At 35.7% G+C, this 21,286-nt stretch overlaps 1 protein-coding gene across 1 annotated transcript; it reads right to left on the bottom strand.

Annotated features, from left to right (window-relative positions):
• Window positions 1–2,041: 2,041 nt before the first annotated feature.
• LOC123550928 (iron-sulfur clusters transporter ABCB7, mitochondrial-like) lies at window positions 2,042–21,246 on the bottom strand. Its single transcript, XM_045339432.2, has 15 exons — window positions 21,062–21,246; window positions 18,966–19,025; window positions 18,403–18,603; window positions 17,465–17,594; window positions 16,791–16,977; window positions 15,282–15,363; window positions 13,766–13,854; window positions 12,976–13,063; window positions 10,952–11,126; window positions 9,035–9,192; window positions 8,238–8,401; window positions 7,650–7,779; window positions 7,060–7,234; window positions 6,094–6,197; window positions 2,042–4,627 (listed from the first exon to the last, which is right to left on the bottom strand). Exons 1-15 carry the CDS (start codon window positions 21,215–21,217, stop codon window positions 4,373–4,375), a joined length of 2,154 nt encoding a protein of 717 aa, XP_045195367.1. The 5' UTR covers window positions 21,218–21,246; the 3' UTR covers window positions 2,042–4,372.
• Window positions 21,247–21,286: the final 40 nt, after the last annotated feature.

The raw sequence follows: 21,286 nt of genomic DNA, 5'->3' as shown, positions 1-21,286 counted from the left end.
TGAAGCCGGTTGTCAAGGAAGCTCGTGGAAACACTATATGCTCCAGGGTTTTGCAAAGTACACATTTAAGGGATATGGGTCTGAAGTTGTCTGGGTCTGACCTGTCGCCTTCTTGTACATGCGTCTTTGGAATGACGCAGCTATGCATTGCGTCACTGACTCAGCAGTAAAATATGTTTTTTAATAAATCTGGACCAATCAGCAAAGCGGTAACATGGTGGCCCACTCTCCCCTGGGTAAACAAAGCCGAGATTGTTCAATCATTGAGAAAAACATACATGTAACTAACATTCAGGAGACAGATTAATCTTTTCAACCAAATATACTTGTATTAGCTTTTGCTGTCTGCCATTATATGGACACAGTTTATTCAGGTGATGTTAACATGGCAAGGGAGAATGTGTGCGATATATAGTTACAGAAAAAGTAATTCCCTGGCAATCCTAATTAGAATATTGTTGAAAAAAAAAACAAACAAGAGGGTCATGTTGGCCCTAGATCGCTCACACGAGTTTCTGAGCTTAAACGGGGATAGAGAGTGTGCAACTTTGAAAGAGGATAATGATATTTTCCAGGGATCGAAAGTTCCAGGAGAAATAGAAATTGATTACATAAGTTAGTGTGACAGATGGTTCAAACAATGTATGCCTCTGGGTGGAATAAATACGCAGACAATTGGAGCAGGCTAAGGGCGTTTTGGAAAGTCTCTTTATAACTGTTATCTGCATCCAGCAGGTCATGAACAAGTTGTTAAAAGGTATTTCTATATATAGCTCTAGTGGCCCCTAATCGGGGACTAAAACAGGGCCAGATGTCCCTATTTAAACAAGTTGGGAAGACGTCTGTAAAAATTATCACCAAATTTGGTGAAGACCCATCAGTCCATACATGAAGAGATATCATGTAAACATTATTTTTAGCTCTAGCAGCCCCGAAAGGGGTCCAGCACCCATTTTTGAACAAAATTGGGAGAAAACCTTATATCAAATGATTCATGAGAAAATGTTGTTAAAAGCTATTTAGATTTTCAGCTCTAGTGACCCCTAAAAGGGACCAAGCTCCCCATCTGAATATAACTGGAAGAGTACCTTACAGTTACGCTACAGACCAATTTAAATGAAGATCAATCAAGCAGTTCATGAAAAGAAGTTGTTTAGAGGTATTTCTATTTTTAACTCAAACAGCCCCTAAAGGGGACCAAATGCCCCAATTTGAACAAATTTGGGAGAGGACCTACAATGATGCTACAGACCAACTTTGACTGGTGGTTCACGAGTTGTTGAATGGTAAATCTAAGTTTAGCTACAAAATTGGCCAAGCCTCCAGTAGATGACCTTGTAATGATGCTGCAGACCAAGTTTGATCAAGTAGGTCATGAGAGCAAAGTTGTTGAAAGGTATTTCTATATTTAGCTCTAGCGGCCTAGAACTCCCCACCCCCGCCATTTAATAAATTTAGGAAAGGAACTTAAAATGATGCTAGCGACCTTGTTCGATGAAGATCCATCAAGCAGTCGATGAGAAATTGTTTAAAAGGTATTTCTTTTTTTAGCCCTAGCGGCCACTTAAGGGGTCCAAGCATCCCAATTTGATCAAACTTTGGAGAGAATCTTAAAATGATGCTAGAGATCCGATTTGATGAATATCCATCAAGCTGTTCTTAAGAAGTTGTTTTAAGGTTTTTCTACTTTCATCTGTAGCAGCCCCATAAAAGCGCCGAGGGCCCCAATTTGAACAAAGGGAGACGACGTTGTAATGATACTGCAGACCAAATCTGATGAAGATCCATCTATTTATATTTTTAGGTTTGGCAGCCCCTTAAAGTGTCCAAACTGAAACTGTTACATCTGAATAAACTCATTAAGAAACCATAACAGGAAGGAAGAATAGCGACCAATCACGGTTTTTCAGTGACGAACATTTCACTTCATAGCTGTATCCAATATAATGCAAACATTTTGCTTCTGTGCTTGATTAAATAAATACATCAGTTTTACTACAGTCTACCACCTATAGAAAGCTAATAAATACAACAACAAAAAAACGCTTATACAATTTAGTATTCTATTTTTTGTTAGCTTTATAAAACTTACATCAGGTTATCTAAAAGAATTGAAAACAACACAATATAATTGATACACAGTTTCATAAATAGAGCTTTAACAATAAACAATCTACAAAAAGTTATTTTATCTCCAGATACAAGGTAAACGGTGGCTATATTTGTCACACATGTCCAAATTTGTAATTTGCGTCTGCTCCATATCTCTTAAACCACATGAAAAACTTCCTCACACAAGCTTCAATCATTAATCTCATCAAGCAAACAACCTATGTCAGTTGGTCCGAGGTCAATGTCACACATGGAGGTAAAATTTCAAATCACTTAAATTTCTGTCTGCTTCATATTGTCTCAAAAGCTTTAAGATTTTCATAAAACCAGAACCAACTGTTTATCGGCATGCAGAGCATACGACCCAAGTTAAAAAGTCCAAGGTCACATTTAAATGTCAAAGATCAAATAAGTTGAATTTATGTCTGCTCCAGATCTTCTAACTTAAAGAAATTCATATAACTAGCACCTTATCCAGAACACCAATTCCAATGTCAAAGGTCCAAGATAAAATAGCTTAATTTTGTGTACTCCCCATATCTTTTTATCCACCAAAAAGGCTTTCATGAAACTAGAACGAATTGTTACGCTCATCAGGACATGCACACTGCACAACCATGGTCACTAGGTTCAAGGTCACACTTTAAGGTCAAATGTCATGATCCTAACATTTTACTTCTCCTGTATCAAAGCAGCGTCTGGGGGTATTAACTGATTTAAGAGACAGATCAAGTTTCTTCAGAAAATTCTTGTAAAGTATAACAAAAATGAAACTTTTGAACTAACAATATTAAAGTTACAGATTATAATCGCTGTACTGTAGCTAACCAAACAGCTTTCTAAAGTTTGCATAAATTCAAAATGAGCAGTGAAAATTCTCAGAACTGTCACAAGAACTTCTCTATTAAATTAAAGAAACAAACATAACATTTTTTTCTGGAGAGAAAGAATCTATGAACTCTAACTTAAATTTTAATGAAAATTTGTTTTCAAGGTTTTCAGCAGATTCTACCATATATTTATGTTTAATCTGCTGCCAGATAAACAACAGCTGTCCGTAAGACAGCCAATGCTAGTTGCTTGTATGAAAAATATCTTGGAGATCTCACTTAGACTCCCCAATTCCTAATTTGAAAGGAAAGAACAATTACTATGCAGGATCTATGTAAACAAAAAATAAACATGTTTCTGTGTAAAACAGTATTAATTTATGAGTTGAAAATAGTCCACACATGATAAAATTATAAGTATTCACATTGCAAATTTAACTAAAAATAACATTTTTTAGAAATTTAACTGCAAATGCAGCTCTACATACACAGTTGTTATATTTAGTAAAGTCTGATCAGGATTTTCTACATTCAAATTGAATATGTGATGATAAAGTATTTAGATGAAAGATGTGACTAGTGTATCTTTAAGCATTACCTATCTATTCACAACCTATGTACATTCAGGAAATATTGATCACCTCTACATATTGATTGGCCTTCAAACCCTTTTTATTTGGACATTAATTTTTCTGAATATAAAATTATATAATGGAGAGACTGAATACATGACCATCTAACAAGTAAAATCTCTTGTATTATAAAACACACTATATATCACATACATTTATCATCAAATTTACTATAAATAAGTCACATTAAGGTAGTTCTGCACGTTTGCATCGGAATTTTTTCTACAATGCAGAATTTGATTTTTCAAAACTTCAGAATATACTTAATAAATTGCGCAAATAAGAAAGATAGGGTTGTGTACTTGATTTTCTGCTAGATTGATTTGAAAAATTTGGACCTCACGCAATTTTTCATAATGGCAGTCTATGGGAAAATCACTACTTTCATAACATTTTCTTCAATAGAAATTTTTCTACTAAGTAGATTTTAATAAAACTTCTCAGAGTCGTAAATAAACTTATGCCCTATAATGTGGTGAAATAAAATGTAGAGGTCTGTATGCTTTTTTTTATATATCTGATGATCATTAAAGTGAACCGCACATTTCAAGCTAATTTTATGACATTATTTTCAATTATTTAATGCATCAGATGTTTTTATATCATATTTTAACTTTAGAAAGATAGTAACAGTGCCATTGTAATAAATGTACTCACATGTTGCCATTAATTCATAAAATGATTTATTTCAGTACACTAAATCCATGCTTTATTGTACGTTTCCAGATAAATGATGTTACACCATCACTTCCAGTTTATCAAATGTGCAGAACTACCTTAAGTAAATTTGTTTCTTCATCATGATTTAATTTCCTCAGCTAAGTCTTCAGCTAAGTCTTGCTCAGCCTGCAGGTGTGCAGTGCTCTGTTTCTCCCATAATTCCTTGTATAAACTGTTTGGTTTACGCATAAGTTCAAAATGGCTGCCACGCTCGGCAACCTGTCCGTGTTCCAGCACCAGAATCTCGTCAGCATCTACCACTGTGGAAAGCCTATGTGCAATCACTATTGTGGTTCTTCCTTTAGTTACACTGCGTAATGCTTGAAGGATGTTCTACAACAGCAAAAATAGGAAAGTATAAGGCAATTTCAAATTAGTGAACTCCAGCTGAAATCTTCAATAAACTCTGTGAGGAAAAAAAGTTACGTTTACACATTTTCTATGACACAACTGAAAGCCTTTACACCAGCCGGTTATAATATGTTCTAACTTGTGAACAGAAAATACAACATTTGGCAACAAATCACTCATCTGACCTATCAAACTTGGTCCACATTAGGATAATGTTTGGTAAATATTGATTTGGACATTTCTGAGAAGTGGCGAAAACACTGTTTACTGTTTAAGGCTCTGGGCAGTGCTGGCTGGTGTACAGCGTAGTGAAGTATTGAAAAAAACTAAACAAGGGCAACATAAGGGTGTGTCTGACAAATTTTGGAGTACATTTAACAAGTGGTTCAAAAAAAATCATTTAAATGTTTTTTCCATCTTTAGCTCTGGTGACTGCATTGTGAATCCAAGCCCACCTAAAAAATATATGAATTGTCCATGCAAAAATATTTCTGACTTAGTTTGTGAATAATCACAAAACAGATCACAGGAAGAAGTTTTTATAAGTAAAAATTTTGGTGACTATTGAGTATTTGCCTATACTCACAGCTCATCCTATGACCTTGGTTCAGGCAAGTTAAAAGAAAACATTTTTTGCATGTGCATTTTTTGTTTCATAAATTGTATGTACATGTATTTCTTAATTTGTATGCACATGTATATCTTAACTTTTCTCTACCAATCATTTACTTCTTCTGTGAAATCATTTTATTTCATGGGCATAAAATTTCGAGTGTTTGACCAAAACAGGTAATTCATGAGGCAAATGAATTCCTGGATATTAACTTTTGTACATAAAATGATCATAAATTTTACTTTGGGATTTAATTTCAAAGAGAGATTGTATCATAGCTCGGTGTTTTTTCTTAACAAATTTGGTGCAGGTAATTCGTATACACTGAGTACAGGGTGCGGTAACTAAAAGTGTGCAGGTATTTAATAACTGCATGCTAGTTACCGCACTGTTGGATAGGAAAGTATGCCAGCATGTCTGGAACAGTAGACAGCGAAGTGTATTTTATTGAGCTTCTGCTCTAGCATTGGTTTATTTTACCTGGGCTTTACACATTTGTAAAGCAAAGATTTTAAGTACTCACTCAACTGCTGTATATGGCAATGTGGAACGCCTACAACTACCATATATGGATGGCTATGATACAAAACAGAAAGAATATTAAAACTCCTGGGTAAACGATTTATACTCGGGGGCTACACCCCCTCGTACAAATCGTTTACCCTCGAGTTTCAATGCTCTTTCTATTACCTAAACCATGAAATCAATGAAAATCAGTCCTCCGTGAAAGTTAACAATTTCAAAGTATAACACCAAATTATTTACATAATATTACAATGTTAGGAAGCCCAATATCCTTTCTAACTGCAGAAATGCAATGGAAGCACATGTATACCTGTTCTGTGATGGTATCTAGAGATGAAGTTGCTTCATCGTATACAAATATAGGAGGGTCCTTCATGATAGCCCGTGCTATTGCTACCCTCTGTTTCTCACCACCTGTAACCATAGTAACATTTTCATACAATCACAATATAAAGTATACCATGCCAATATCTTCCATAATTCCTTTGTGAGTCAGCTTCCAGCAGAATTTCGTTGGATGTAAACATTTACTTTAAGAAAGAGCTCTGCCTCAATGGTCTTAACACGGATATGGATAGTTACTGAAGACAAAGTGTTTTATTTCAGCAATTTCATAAGACACATATAACAATAGTGTACAACCTACTTTTCTGACCAATCAGAGAGTTATTTTTCAAAACATGTTACTTCTTATCCCTGAAGACTAATGTGACTGTAGCAATAATTCCGAAGAACAGCTCTACACGCTGAAGAGTGTCAACAGAATGTGCATGCGTACCAATGAACGTCCCTTCATCGTATTTCAAAGAAAGCCGACAAGTTTTTGTTAGTCAAAGGTAGGTGGAGAATCCGACACAACTAACTCTGCAATTCTGATTGGTCAAACGTAGATTTCACACCATGTCAGATAGAGTCAATGAAGAGAATTCTTCGAGAAAAAGAAACCTTGGTCGGTCACTCCCTATCTGTTTCTTTTTCATGAAGAATTCACTTCATAAACTCTATCTATAACGAAGATGGAACTTGAACTCTCATTTATATTATAATTGTTTGACCTTTATGAAAAGAAGGAAGAAATCCAGTGTTAAAGAATGAATTACAAAACCATAGGTTCCGATTTTCATATCTTTTTGACAGTTGAATTAAACACTTCATGTTACTGTCCATCTGTATGAGAACTTACACATGTTTAAAAATAATCACAAAAATATCTTCATGAAAATTCAAAATAAACAAAATTCACAATATAATCTGTATACTCTATCATCCTTTTTACCTGAGAGTTTCAGCCCTCTTTCTCCAACCTGTGTCTCGTAATTGTTAGGAAATCTATTCATAATGGTGTTGTGGATTTCAGCCATTTTTGCAGCTTTAAATACATCATCTGCTGTCTTACTCAGATCTCCATATAGAATATTGTTGTATACAGTATCATGGAATAACACACAGTCCTGGATTAAGTAAGTAATGCATCAAACCAACCTACTCCAATGCTTTTAGATAACAGGATAACATTTCTTCAGACAAATCAGTCTTAGTTGCATCTTAATGAAAACTTCAAAAACTTACTGATGAATTGGTACTGAAGACATGGTTCATGCACTTTTAAAAATCTTGATAAGGGATTGGTCAAATATTTATAAAACGATAAAAAATAACAAGTACTGAAGACATGGTTCCAAAACTTTTTAAAATCTTATTAAGAGATTGGTGAAATATTTTATGCGTATGATAAAAATAACAAAACCATTAAGTTTTCGTTGTGTGTCACAATGTTATCAAAAACAAGCCAACCAGATGTAGGCTGAATAATAGTTCACATATAGTTTCCTCCTGACTCATATTTCAAACAAGCACTCAAGTTACCTGTGGTACAACTCCTATAGTGCGTCTCATGCTGTCCAGGTTGACAAATTTTGTGTCCTGATCGTTTATCATAATCTTTCCAGATTCTGGGTCATAGAAACGGAATAACAAACGGACAATTGTTGACTTCCTAAAACAATATAGATCTAGAAATGATATCATGTACTTTTGCCAATGTTCAGCTAAGCAATAAGTGAACATCAGCCAAAATATATACATGCAGACATAAATGTCATTACAGGAATTGCATTTAGACTCCTCTAAAACAAAATCAAGAAGAAAAGTCCATGAAGAAATAGCAAGTATTGTTAGAAAAAGTTCAATGCTATTTTTCAGTGTTATTTTCAGCTATGTTACAATGGGTTCAGTTAACCTGGATTCTGTACAAGTAATCACATGTTCTCCACAAATAAATGACAACTTCTCCAAACAAATGAAGTTGGCAAGCACCTCCAGTCAGATTGTCTTTAGTAAAATCATACACAGAACATTTACCTGAGCAAAAAACTGAACCACAACTTCTGTAGTTTTGTGCTCCGCCTACAGAGCTAAGCAGACAGGAAACTATATTCTAGTTTAATAACTGACCCCGAACCACTGCCTCCTACTATGGCCACTTTCTTCCCAGCAGGTACAGAGAACGATAATCCGTTGAGAATTTTCTGTCCAGGGACATATTCAAAGGTGACATTATCAAATGTTACAGCTGCATCGTGTCCTGTTATGTTCAAAGGGGGTGCTGCTGGATCAGCCTGAAACAATATAAACATGTATGTTTGTACAGAAGAAATGCAGTGACTGGAACTTATTTTGTCTAAGCTAGTAACACAGGAACATATACATAGTATTCCATCAAATATAGCATGTCTGAGATAAACTGGTATATTCAAAACACATACCGGTATAATCCCAAGACGGTTTGTCTAAAATAACTGGGTATGTCATTTTCATTAACAAGAATGCTGTGTCACTGACCTCTGACAAAGTGAACCTACAAACAGAAGGGGTCATATACCTAATACAGGCTAGGATCCAGTGTCTTACAACTGACACAGATACTGACTTTTGTGAACGGCTTTTTAGTCACGGACCACAACTATGCTACAAAGGTTGATGACTGTGGGGGCCAGGCTTTCTCTAGTTACTGATCAAAACTGTTTTCGTTTTGATGTCTTTGTAACCATGACCTTTTCAACATTTGTGACCATCTACTAAGCACAAGCAAGCACCCTATGAAATTTTACAGTAACAGCCCTTAGCACTCTTCAGTTACTGATCAGACTGGAAACCCAAGGGTCTAATTATGATGTTGATTAGCAAAACAATATATACATGTGCCTCTTTTCTTCGCAGTGGTCCTAAAAAGTTTGTAAATATATATTTACCATGACTTTTGGTTTGATGCTGAGAAGATTAAACATTGTGTTCATATCAATGAGAGACTGTCGCACTTCTCTGTACACAGAGCCGAGAAAGTTGAGGGGCAGTGATAGCTGGAACAGTAGACCATTTACCATAACTAAATCACCTACACTCATTGTACCTGAAACACATTTGTATAGAATTTGTACTGGTATATCACATTAGGGTTCCAATAGCTCTATTGAAAGTATATTTACAGCTAATAATTAATAAATTTTATCATCTAAGTTAAACTTCTGTTTTAGAAAACATTCATAATATTAAACACTTAATAAACAGGTAGTAAATATGCCAGAAAAGAAATACATCTCACAAAGATATTAACAATTGGTTCTTAAAAACAACGAACTTTATATTTTTATAACCTGTAGCTCAGATAAACAAACAAGCAAAATAATTAACTAGAAGATGCTTTTGTAGAAATGTGCATGTCTTCCATAATGCATAGTAGTAATAGGCAAGAAGTCAATAGGGGACAGGAGCAGAAGTCCAAGGTTGGCTGCAATAGGGATCATCTACTCGGCATGTCCAATCATCCCAAGAAGTTTCAACATTCTGGGCATAGTGATTCTCAAGTTATGGATTGGAAATGGTTTTCCATGTTCTGGCCCCTGTGGCCTTGACCTTTGATCAAGTGACCCAAAAATCAATAGGAGTCATCTACTCTGCATGTCCAATCATCCTATGAAATTTCAACATTCTGGGCCAAGTGGTTCTCAAGTTATTGATCAGAAACAGTTTTCCATGTTCAGGCCCCTGTGACAGTGACCTTTGAAGAAGTAACTTCAAAAATAATAGTGGTCATCTACTTTGTAAGCCCTATCACCTAATGAAGTTTGAAGGTTCTAGGTCGAATGGTTCTCCAGTTATTGATTGAAAATGAAGTGTGACAGGCAGATGGCCCCTGTGACCTCAACCTTTGATGGAGTGACCCCAAAAACAATAGGGGTCATCTACTCTGTAAGACCTATCACCCTATTAAGTTTAAAGGTTCTGGGTCAAATGGATCTCAAGTTATTGATCGGAAATGAATTTCCATGTTCTGGTCCCTGTGACCTTGACCTTTAATAGAGTGACCCAAAAATCGATAGGAGTCATCTACTCTGCAAGTCCAATCCTACGAAGTTTCAACATTCTGGATCAAGTGGTTCTCAAGTTATTGATCGGAAATGGTTTTTCATGTTCAGGCCCCTGTGACCTTGTCCTTTAACATAGTAACCCCAAAATCAATAGAGGTCATCTACTCTGCATGTCCAATCACCCTATGAAGTTTCAACATTCTGGGTCAAGTGGTTCTCAAGTTATTGATTGGAAATGGTTTTCCATGTTCAGGCCCCTGTGACCATGACCTTTGATGGAGTAACCCCAAAAACAATAGGGGTCGTCTACTTCATAAGCCCTACCACCCTTTGAAGCTTGAAGGTTCTAGGCCAAATGGTTCTCCCGTTATTGATCGGAAATGAAGTGTGATGGACAGATGGTCTGACGGGGTAAAAAACAATATGTCTCCCCCAGTGGGGTGGAGGTGGGGTGGGGAGACATAATAAACATGCATCCTAGATTTTATCTACAGCTAAATGGTAATAACAACTGTTTGTTGAACAGTTCTAATAAAAGACTGAACTCATCTCACCAACAATGGGGGTCCAAATTCTCTTTACTGACCTATCTTAGCAACTCTCCACCATTTTTATCCTGCTAATATCTGAATTATGCTTGATCATTAAACAAAACTCACAGCCATAAGAGCTCAAAAAACCTTTTACCTGATAAAGTCTGAATAATCATTGATTATTAAATATAGCTCACTGCCATGAACTTTTCAAACTTAAAATCTAATAACTCCTGACTAATCTACATATCTATTTGAAATAACTCACCTGCCATGATATTTTGGCTTGCTAAAACCATTATGGCTGTTAGACCTACACTGAATATAGCATTCTGACCCCAGTTCAGTAAAGCTAGACTTGTTGTTGTCTTTAGGGACGCTTGTTCATACTTGGCTAAATATCCATCATATCTCTCTGACTCAAAGTGTTCATTGTTGAAATACTAAAAGTGTAAAACAAATCGCAAATGTGGCATAAGTATAATTTAATCTGTGCAGATTTTGTCATCAGAATACAGTAAAATGACACATGAGCACCTGGGCTCAAAAAGCATCTCATGTGGTAGCAGCTCCTTGCACAGTTTGCACTGTCAAAGAGTTATAAAATCTGTGAAAAGCGTGTCAGATCAGCACAGTGAATAAGTGCGTGAAGTTCTAATCAATTCCCATAAGTGGTTACAAAGACATCAACTTAAAAACTGAACCAAAATTATGTGCCTAACTTTGTTAGCTATGGAGCCTGCATAGTACAGTAAGATCATCACAGTGAACAAAGTTGTGAACTTTCAATCCATTTCCACCACTGTTTATAGACAAACCAGGCACCATAAAACAAAATTAACCAAATTGTGATGCTGAACCAGATGCTGAAGAACATGCAAGTGCAACAGCTCTATTTTCAAAGTCAAGGTAAAAATATATCAACCTATAATGGGGGAACAGCATATATGCCATATTTTCAGACGGTCAATAAGGGAGATTTGCCTCAACAGGGCCCTTTTTTAAGGGAGATTTGGGTAAAAATAAGGGAGACTTTTATTCGCTCATTTTTACGTGCTATATAGCGGTTTTCATGAAAAAATCATCAAGTTTTCTATATTGAATTGATGAGTGGAGCCAACAGTTGTGTAAAGAATGCATGATTATTACTTACAGCACTTTAATTAATCCAAGGAAATTCAGAATTCCATGAAAGATTGAACCAGGATCTTTGTTTTTGCTTTATGTGTTGATGCTTCTGCATCTGGAGAGAATCATCTTTTTGACATGTTTAAGCAAACAATACTCAAAAGATTGCGGACATATCATATCCAAACAGTCTTTTAAGGGCAGTCATTTCTTTTCAGGAATAAAGTTGTTGAAACAAAAATGAAAGTCGTTCTATTGCTGGATTGTCCATATTAAGATTAAAACTACATGTATTTAAACTGGAAAATCTTTTCCCAGTAATTCTTGCAACATGACAATATCACAAAGGAATGGCAGTCAATTCTTTTGGCAGTATTAATTGCAATTTATTTCTTAAAATTCACTTATCCGAATTCATGTTTGTCCGAAATTCTGTGTAGTCTGATATTAACTCACCAATCATGGTTGATTTTTTGCATGTTGTGTTTTTTTTGTTTTTTTGAATAGCATGAACTCGGTGTTAGCACTAACCTGTCTCATCTTCTGATGGCTCGATAATATTGAGGTCAGCGAAAACGAAAGTACACTTTGGCAGGTGGTGGTAAAATGACGTAATTTTAAGACTGGTTTACGTATTGTTTTAAAAACTACGGATCAGCAACTTTGATGTTATTGAATCAGTCTAAAATCTCGAATGCACATGTTTACACTTGCCTACGGGTAAGATTAAATGGTTAATTGTTTGCAGATGTTGACAGTAGGTGGAAAGATAATTAATGCCTGAGGCGTGTATCTCTCGGTAAACAAGTTAGAGATTATAGACAACTATCAAAATTATGTTTGAAGAGTATTTCCGGGCTACTCGATATTGAATTTCAAGTATTTTCTAAAGGTCGAGATACGATTTTTCGACAGAGAACATTTTTTCTGAATTTATTTTTTTACGGGAGGTTTTCATGTCCCGGCGGGAGACCGGGAGATATACTGAAAATACGGGAGAAAAAGGCTCCCGGCGGGAGATATGGCATGTATGGAACAGGAAGCATGAACATTTTTATTCACATTAATAGAACGTTGAGTTGACTGCAACTGATGTATATATATTGTGTAAACTGTGAACAAGCATCTAAGGCTCTGGTCTATGATAGCTGGAAAGGTTTATACCTTGACAGTTTCATAATTTATCAGTGAATCTATGGCTTTGTTCCCAGCCTCATTATCTGCCTGGTTCATACGCACTCGAAACTTTGTCCTGCAAAATAAGTATAAAACAAAGTCCTTGTAATCTAAGGCGATCTAGCTACTATTCGTCTACTGTGAAAATACATTATTCAATAAAATTCCACTACATGATAAATTTCATTTCATGATCATTTACATTAAATTTACATTTCCAACAGGTCTCATTTTTTCCATTTTTATGCATCTAACACAGTAAATACAATAAAAGACATGCTTTATAAACAACTTACAAGATGTAAATGCCAGAGGTAGTTCAGACCAGTCACATAATGCCACTATAAAAAGTCACGGGCAAGAAAGACTACAGGTTCCTATTTCCTGTAACTATGTAAAGCAGGTGAAACTTTGTCCATTTCTTACAAGCTATGTCTGTACAATAAGACTGCTCTCATTTATTGTTGTGTTTAATGTCACAACGACACAATTATAGGTCACATGGCAACTTTCTAGCTTTTGATGGCAGAGAAAGAACCAGTTTGCCCCTCCGTGTATTATTTCAGGCACCTGGGTAGACCAACCCACCTGTTGTGAGCCAGATGGATGACTTCCTCACAAAGAATTCTACTATTCTAGAATTCTACGCCCCAAGTAAGATTTAGAACTCACAGTGGTGAGGAGCAAGTGATTTCAAGTCAGTGACCTTAACCACTTGACCACGAAAGTCCCAAGCTCTCATTTTGGTTTTCACAGATTTCTAGTTTTTGGAACTCACCTCCACTGTGTTATAAGAAGTGTGAATGTAGTGTATGTTGCTATACATCCTATAGCTACCAGAGCAAACTGCCCACCACACTTGTAATACTGAAACACAAAGAAGTACACTGTGGTACAAGTAATACATACATTTCACAAGTATACAACAAGAGGGTCATGATGACCCTGGATTGCTCACCTGAGTAGTATGAGCTACATAAACAAGTGTTAGAGATCAGGTAAGAAAGTAAACTATAAGTAAGCATTGAAATCCTTTCCCAGTTGTGTGAACTAATTCAAATTCAAAATGATGCTACATTATTAAGAAAGTAGGTCAGTAGGTCATATTCATGGTCATTAAATGTCAGTTTTAAGATCGATGTTCAAAACTGTGTATGTCATCCAAATTTCAAGGCTGTATCTTAAAAAACAAGAAAGTAGGTCAGTAGGTCAAGGTCAGTCAAGTGACCCCTAATTACTTGAGGTCATCAGGTAATTATAATTAAACAGTCTAGGAAATATGATCAAATAATTTTGAAGTATTTTTTCCTATATAACTCATATAACAAGTGACCCCGGGGCAGGGCCTCTTTTCACCCCAGGGGCATAATTAGAAAAATCTTTTTAGAGAACCACTAGGCAATGCTACATACCAAATATCAAAGGCCTATGCCTTGAACTTTCAGACAAGCAGAGTTTTAATTTTTTTTTGTATATAAGTCTGTGTAAAACTTGGGACTCCCAGAACAGGGCCTCTTTTCACCCCAGGGGCACAATTTGAACAACTTTGGTAGAGGACCATTAGTCAATGCAACATACCAAAAGCCTAGGTTTTGTGGTTTCAAATAAGAAGAATTTTAAAGTTTTTTTCCTATATAAGTCTATGTAAAACTTGGGACCCCCAGGGCAGGGCCTCTTTTCGCCCCAGCCAGGACATAATTTGAAAAAGTTTGGTAGAGGTCCACTAGATGATGCCACGTGCCAAATATCGAGGCTCTACACCTTGCGGTTTTGGACAAGAAGACTATTTAAGTTTTTCCTTTTGGTTGCCATGGCAACCAGAGTTCTGTGTGGAATTCAATTCTTTGAATAATTTTGAAAGGGGGTCACACAAGGATTATTCCTGTGAAGTTTGGTGTAAATCTGCCCAGTGGTTTTCAACAAGAAGATATATTTAGAAAATGTTGACGGACGGACGACAGACATCAAACGGTTACAAAAGCTCATCATGAGCTAAAAATCATGTTCCCGATGTCCTTTACATTCAAAGCTGAAAGTAATACACACATTTCACTTTTAATACAAAACTTCTTCCCCCATGTTCCTCACTTTCAAAGACGGAAACCGTCTTGGATTGCCATTTTCACTCTCTCAATGTAAAATAATCTTACTTAAGACTTATAACAGACAACATTTTAGACTTCTAAAGCCCAAGGCCTATTATCAGAAAAATTAAAACAAAAAAATTACTCTTAAACCTTTGAAGAAGTCAAAACAAAAGATGCTAAAAAGAAAGCATGTAAATTTATTCTTACCAGAATACCAGTCACTAGCGATACTTCAAATAATGTTGGAGCCACATTGAAAACCAGTGCTGACAATACGAAGTTAATACCCCTGAAACAAAACATATAGTTGTGAACTTTACGTAAACAATATGGTACTTACTGATCTATTCATTTGTGAGAATTACTTTATGACACATATACGTATATTTAACAATGAACATCAAAGTACTGTAACCAATATGAAAATACTTAAACACAAATAATAAGAACTTTGCATTTGTAGTAGTGACTGTCCTAAGAGTTTCATAGCTTTTGATATATTACCACTGGTGTTTAAATTCCTGGTCTTTTTTAACACTTTTCATTAAAATAACAAACAAATATGAGCTTACAATTAAAGATGTGTATAACAAGCAGTCAGTTGAATCCATAAAAATCTGCTGATTTATGAATTCATTTAAGCCATTCTTAAGAATAAAATCAATTGGGAGGATTGGAGAAACAGAACAGGTTTACAGTACAGTACAGAACAGTAGAGGTTTAAAACCTCTTATCTCCAGGTTAGTCCGGGAAGTAATAAGCCACTGCTCCCACCATGTTCCTCTGTCAATGGCATTAGATAGACCACAAGCCTGTCTGGAGAGATGAAATATTTACCTTGTTCCCCTATCAATGGCTTTAGATAGACCACAAGCCTGTCTGGAGAGATGAAATATTTACCTTGTTCCCCTATCAATGGCTTTAGATAGACCACAAGCCTGTCTTGAAAGATGAAGTATTTGCCTTGTTCCCCTATCAATGGCTTTAGATAGACCACAAGCCTGTCTCGAGAGATGAAATATTTGCCTTGTTCCCCTATCAATGGCTTTAGATAGACCACAAGCCTGTCTGGAGAGATGAAATATTTACCTTGTTCCCCTATCAATGGCTTTAGATAAACCACAAGCCTGTCTTGAAAGATGAAGTATTTGCCTTGTTCCCCTATCAATGGCTTTAGATAGACCACAAGCCTGTCTCGAGAGATGAAATATTTGCCTTGTTCTCCTATCAATGGCTTTAGATAGACCACCAGCCTGTCAATAAATTTGAAATATTTACCTTGTTCCCCTATCAATGGCTTTAGATAGACCACAAGCCTATCTGGTGAGATGAAATATTTGCCTTGTTCCCCCATCAATGGCTTTAGATAGACCACCAGCCTGTCTGGAGATATGAAATATTTACCTTGTTCCCCTATCAATGGCTTTAGATAGACCACCAGCCTGTCAACAGATATGAAATATTTACCTTGTTCTATCAATGGCATTAGATAGCCCACAAGCCTAACTGGTGAGATGAAATATTTGCCTTGTTCCCCCATCAATGGCTTTAGATAGACCACAAGCCTGTCTGGAGAGATGAAATATTTACCTTGTTCCCCTATCAATGTCTTCAGATAGACCACTATTCTGTAAAGAGATATGAAATATTTACCTTGTTCCTCTGTCAATGACTTTACATAGACCACCGGTCTGTCTGGTGAGATGAAATATTTACCTTGTTCCTCTGTCAATTGCTTTAGATAGACCACCAGTCTGTCTGGAGAGATGAAAGCTGAGATCGAGATTGTGGAGATGTAGAAAAACATTCTTGGCCACCCGTCGTATAGAGTTCTGAGCAACCTTACCAAACACAGCATTTCTTAACTCATTGAAACCAGATGCTGTTGCTCTTGCTATACCATCTGAATGTTATAAACAAATAGTGCTTCACACGAAATTGTTGTAATAAGATAAAAGAACATTGCTGCATACATGTTAAAAAGCCTGATATTTTCTATAAAAAAAAACAACATTAGTTACTAATAGTGACAGATAGATAAAAGTAACAACAGTTACTATCCAACCTCCTGAACTGGTAGTTTTTACTGTTAATGTTTTCGAAAAACTAAGATGGTGAACGTTTCTAGACACCCAGTCTTTAGTAATAGAATATGAGGTTACTCATCTTCTAAACAAACTAATGTCTCCTAAACTGATACATGTAGCATATGAATCTAAAAAGTACTGTTAGATGGTACAGTAAAGATCTCTATTCCCAGTATTTCTTAACCTCATCATATATAAATTCCGACACCTAACTGTAGATACAGCTAATGGATATAAGTAATATTAATAACTATTTTTATTCAGTCTGATTTATGACTGATATGAGCATTTGACATTACTTACAACCAATGAGAACTGCCGTTGCAGTGGTAACTATTGTATTTGCAGGGTTGTCCAGATTTAACCAGCTCTCTGAATGGTTGAGATAATCTACAGCATACTTGAATATAAATGGCACCTGAACATTCACAACCTGAATAATACATGTATTTAAATGTCTGTGACGGTAAATTGGTCTAAAAATGGTTTCAAAATATATGGTATACAATTACACATACTGTAAATTCATTTACTGTAATGTTTGTAGGGGACTCATTTTACTGGATTTATGGTTGTCTATCTATGAAATTAAATTTCCAAAAATTGCCATTGCCAGTAGTTTTATCAAACAATTTTAAATCCATATCTCATGTTCCAAGGAATTAGCTTCTTTTGCTGAAATAATGGAATTTTATGCCCAAAAATTTTAAGATTTAATTATCTAATAGTTTATGTATAGCCCTTATCATGCTGAACACAATTGATTCTGCCTTTGCGACCAGTGTAGATCATGATCAGCCTGAACATGTGCAGTCTGATCATGACCTGCACTGTTCGCCATTCAGTCAGTGTCTTTTTGGTAAGCACCCCTTTTACAGTTAATGGTACTGTCCAAATTGAAAGATGGACAAGTTCATTACAGAAACCTAGCAGGGCAACGGATAGATAACCATGTAAAAGCATTTGCAGTCTTGATACTAATCTGACAAATAGTCTAGGAACTAGGTGTATAAAGTGATACATGAAAGCTAAAGATAACTCTTACGTGGCAATGAAATGAAGGAATTAGCACACCATTGCAAAACTTGGAAAAACTGACACTTGTTTAAATCTAAAGGCAAGAGTTATTTTCCTGTATTGATCCTATTAATTAAAGAAATATTCTATTTGAACCTGAATAAAGGTAACAACATAATACAAACAGTACACATTTATTATCTAAGCCACATAATGAGACCTACCTTTGAGCCAACAAGCAGACCAAGAGCTAGAACTACACGTGCTTTGATTTCAGGTTTATCTTTTGGCCACAGATATGAGAACATAGACCTGATTATGTCCCTAGCATGTGGCTCATCCTTCACTCCTTTCAACTCATTTGGAGAAAGAACTGAGGCGCCAGGATGAAAGCATGATCGTGAAAATATATGCCAGGGAGGTATCTGTAACAAATGTTAACAGGTAATCAACACTCGCTTTTATCGCTGTCTGCAGTAATTAAAACATTTAAAACATTATATATCTACATTCGTTAGGAGGTATTCTTTTCCATTGAAAAATATGAACAACAGAATAGGATCGGCAAATTAAACATGAATAGCTAGTGCGATTCATGGATTTGCCCGTGCTATTCTGTTCATTTCGCAAGAACTTCGAAAAAAATATTTCATTTCTTTAACAAATTAAAGACATGTATAAATACATATAAAAAATACTGAATCTAACATTATCAATAAATGTAAAGAATTGGGAATCATACAGTTCAAGCAAAATACAAATTATTTAGTAAAGTCAATAGTCTTACCACATTTGCTTGTATTGGTGACCGAAGACCATTCTTATACAGATTTTGGCTCTGCTTTCTCTGGAAAAAAAAAAATGAAAGTACAGGCTACCTACTGAAATAACAGTGTAGTGGTTCTCGTATCGGGTGGCCTCGGTAGCTCAATTGGTAGAGCATTGGCATGGTAAGCCAAAGGTCCGAGCTTCGAGTCCCAGTCAAGGCTGCACATTTTTCTTGAGACTGTTACATTTGTAGTTTCTACCAAGATGTTCACACTTGGAGCCCATGCGGGGCAAAGCAGTTTGGCTGGGGTGTGCATCTGAATTCGGTTAACAGTCTGCGGCAGACATCGGCCAGGAGTGCCAATGTCTCGCAATAAGAGGGAAGGTGTATAGTGGTTCTCGTATCGGGTGGCCACGGTAGCTCAATTGGTAGAGCGTTGGCACAGTAAGCCGAATGTCTGAGGTTCGAGTCCCAGTCGAGGCTGCACATTTTTCCTGAGATTGTTACAATAGTTTTAAGCACATGCATAATCCATTTATTTTCCAAGACATAAAATGTTATTTACCTGCCAAAAAGTTTACTTTTACATGTTTAACTTCTGCTTGATAATAAGATAGCTTAAATCTGTATAAAAATAATGTATTCTTCAACAATCTTATAAAGTTTCAGGACTCCAGGTCAAATAATTCTTGACATAGATGCGACTTTTTACAAAGTCAAGGGCCATAGACTCTGGTCTTGAATGGGTCACATCCATGTGTGTGACAGAAACCTTTATGCTTTTATGCATATTTTGTGACTGTCAAGGGCCTAGCTGTTATAACCAAGTGAAATCCAGCACAAAAGCCCAGGTGCACAACTTTACATGCTTAAAAACAATCCTCATTCAGATGGACAGGCAAATTATCTATATCTAAGAGACCCTGCCAACCCTCCAAAAATAAACTAAAATCTCTTGCTCTTGGTTTTCATGTGGTTCAGGAAGCACACTCCAACAAGGTTCATACTGCCTTATAAAGACATCTTAACTAAAGTTGTCAGCAGATTTATAACCAGGCTCACTGCCAAAGATGGAAAGTTTAAATAAGGGCACTTATCTGATACTAGTTTGTCTGTGTCCACAAATTATTTCATTTATAAATCAGCTAGGGAAATCGTTTCTGTCAAATTACCAATCAAAACATATTTACATATAATATACTTGGATTCCTTTTGTGTTAACAGTTGGGCTTTGTAGTAAATAGTGTCTAATAGGGGACACAGATGAAACATGAAATATCTGCTGTTGAGAAAATGGCGCATTTGCCCTGATGATCATGATGACAGATGAATGAAAAGAATTCATTTTAGTATTAAGTTAAAATAAACTATAAAGATAAATCAATATTGGTTCTATTTCAAACAGGGTATGTATGAATGTGCACAGCACATCAGGAAATATAATATAAAGACAAAACTCATATATCCCTGTTTCGCGTATTCTCAGGGTTTCTCATATTCTCGTTTTTTGCCTTCAAGTTTTAAAATAATTTAATGTTTGTTATTTTCTAGACAGGAATGGTACAAAACTGACACACTGAAAATTTCAAGTGATTTGAATGCATATTGGTGAAACTATCAGCATTTTACTCAATTTTCAAAAAAAATCCTTATTTTTTTCTGGTGGTGTTAGCAAATTTGCCATAAATTATTGATTATGCAATTAACTGTAATATTTCTTGATGTATTTACTACAGAATATATCTTTTTATAACACAATGGTAATTTTAATGTTTTAAATTCTACGACTTATTTGTGATGAAAAGTCAAATCTGAATCCACGGGAATACGAGAAACTCTTGGTCCATTTCTGCGGGTGAAAGTGGTATCAAATACAGTAACAAAATAATTAAATGGGATAACTTCAGTAACATTTTATGACTCCATCTGAAAGACAAGTGAATTTTTTACAAAATAACACCCAAATACTGTTTATCAAATGGTTTATCTGTTACTGGGAATAAAAACAACCCCTTAGACCCCCGAGAATATGACAAAACAGGATAACATGACAGGACAAAAAATTTGATCATTTGAGGATGATTTGTTTTCTACACTTTCACAAATATACTTACACGATGACAGCTGTTGTTAAATCTAGATTTGTGGTTAACATGATCTTGAGCAATACATCTTGTACATAACTGCAGTAAATACTTCTGATTTATTGAATCTGGGCATCTAATCCTACTGTATGACAGATGACATCTGCCAAGCAGTAGAAGAGCCATGCCTGTAAGAGTGACTTCCCTTGACTTAGGTACTATTTTCATTTCTGTATTTCGACGCGAGTGAAAATT

The sequence above is a fragment of the Mercenaria mercenaria genome, chromosome 4 (genome assembly GCF_021730395.1).
Source record: "Mercenaria mercenaria strain notata chromosome 4, MADL_Memer_1, whole genome shotgun sequence".
NCBI lineage: Eukaryota > Metazoa > Mollusca > Bivalvia > Venerida > Veneridae > Mercenaria > Mercenaria mercenaria.
The sequence above is the reverse complement of the archived record's forward strand: the minus strand, read 5'-3'. Positions and strand labels throughout refer to the sequence as shown.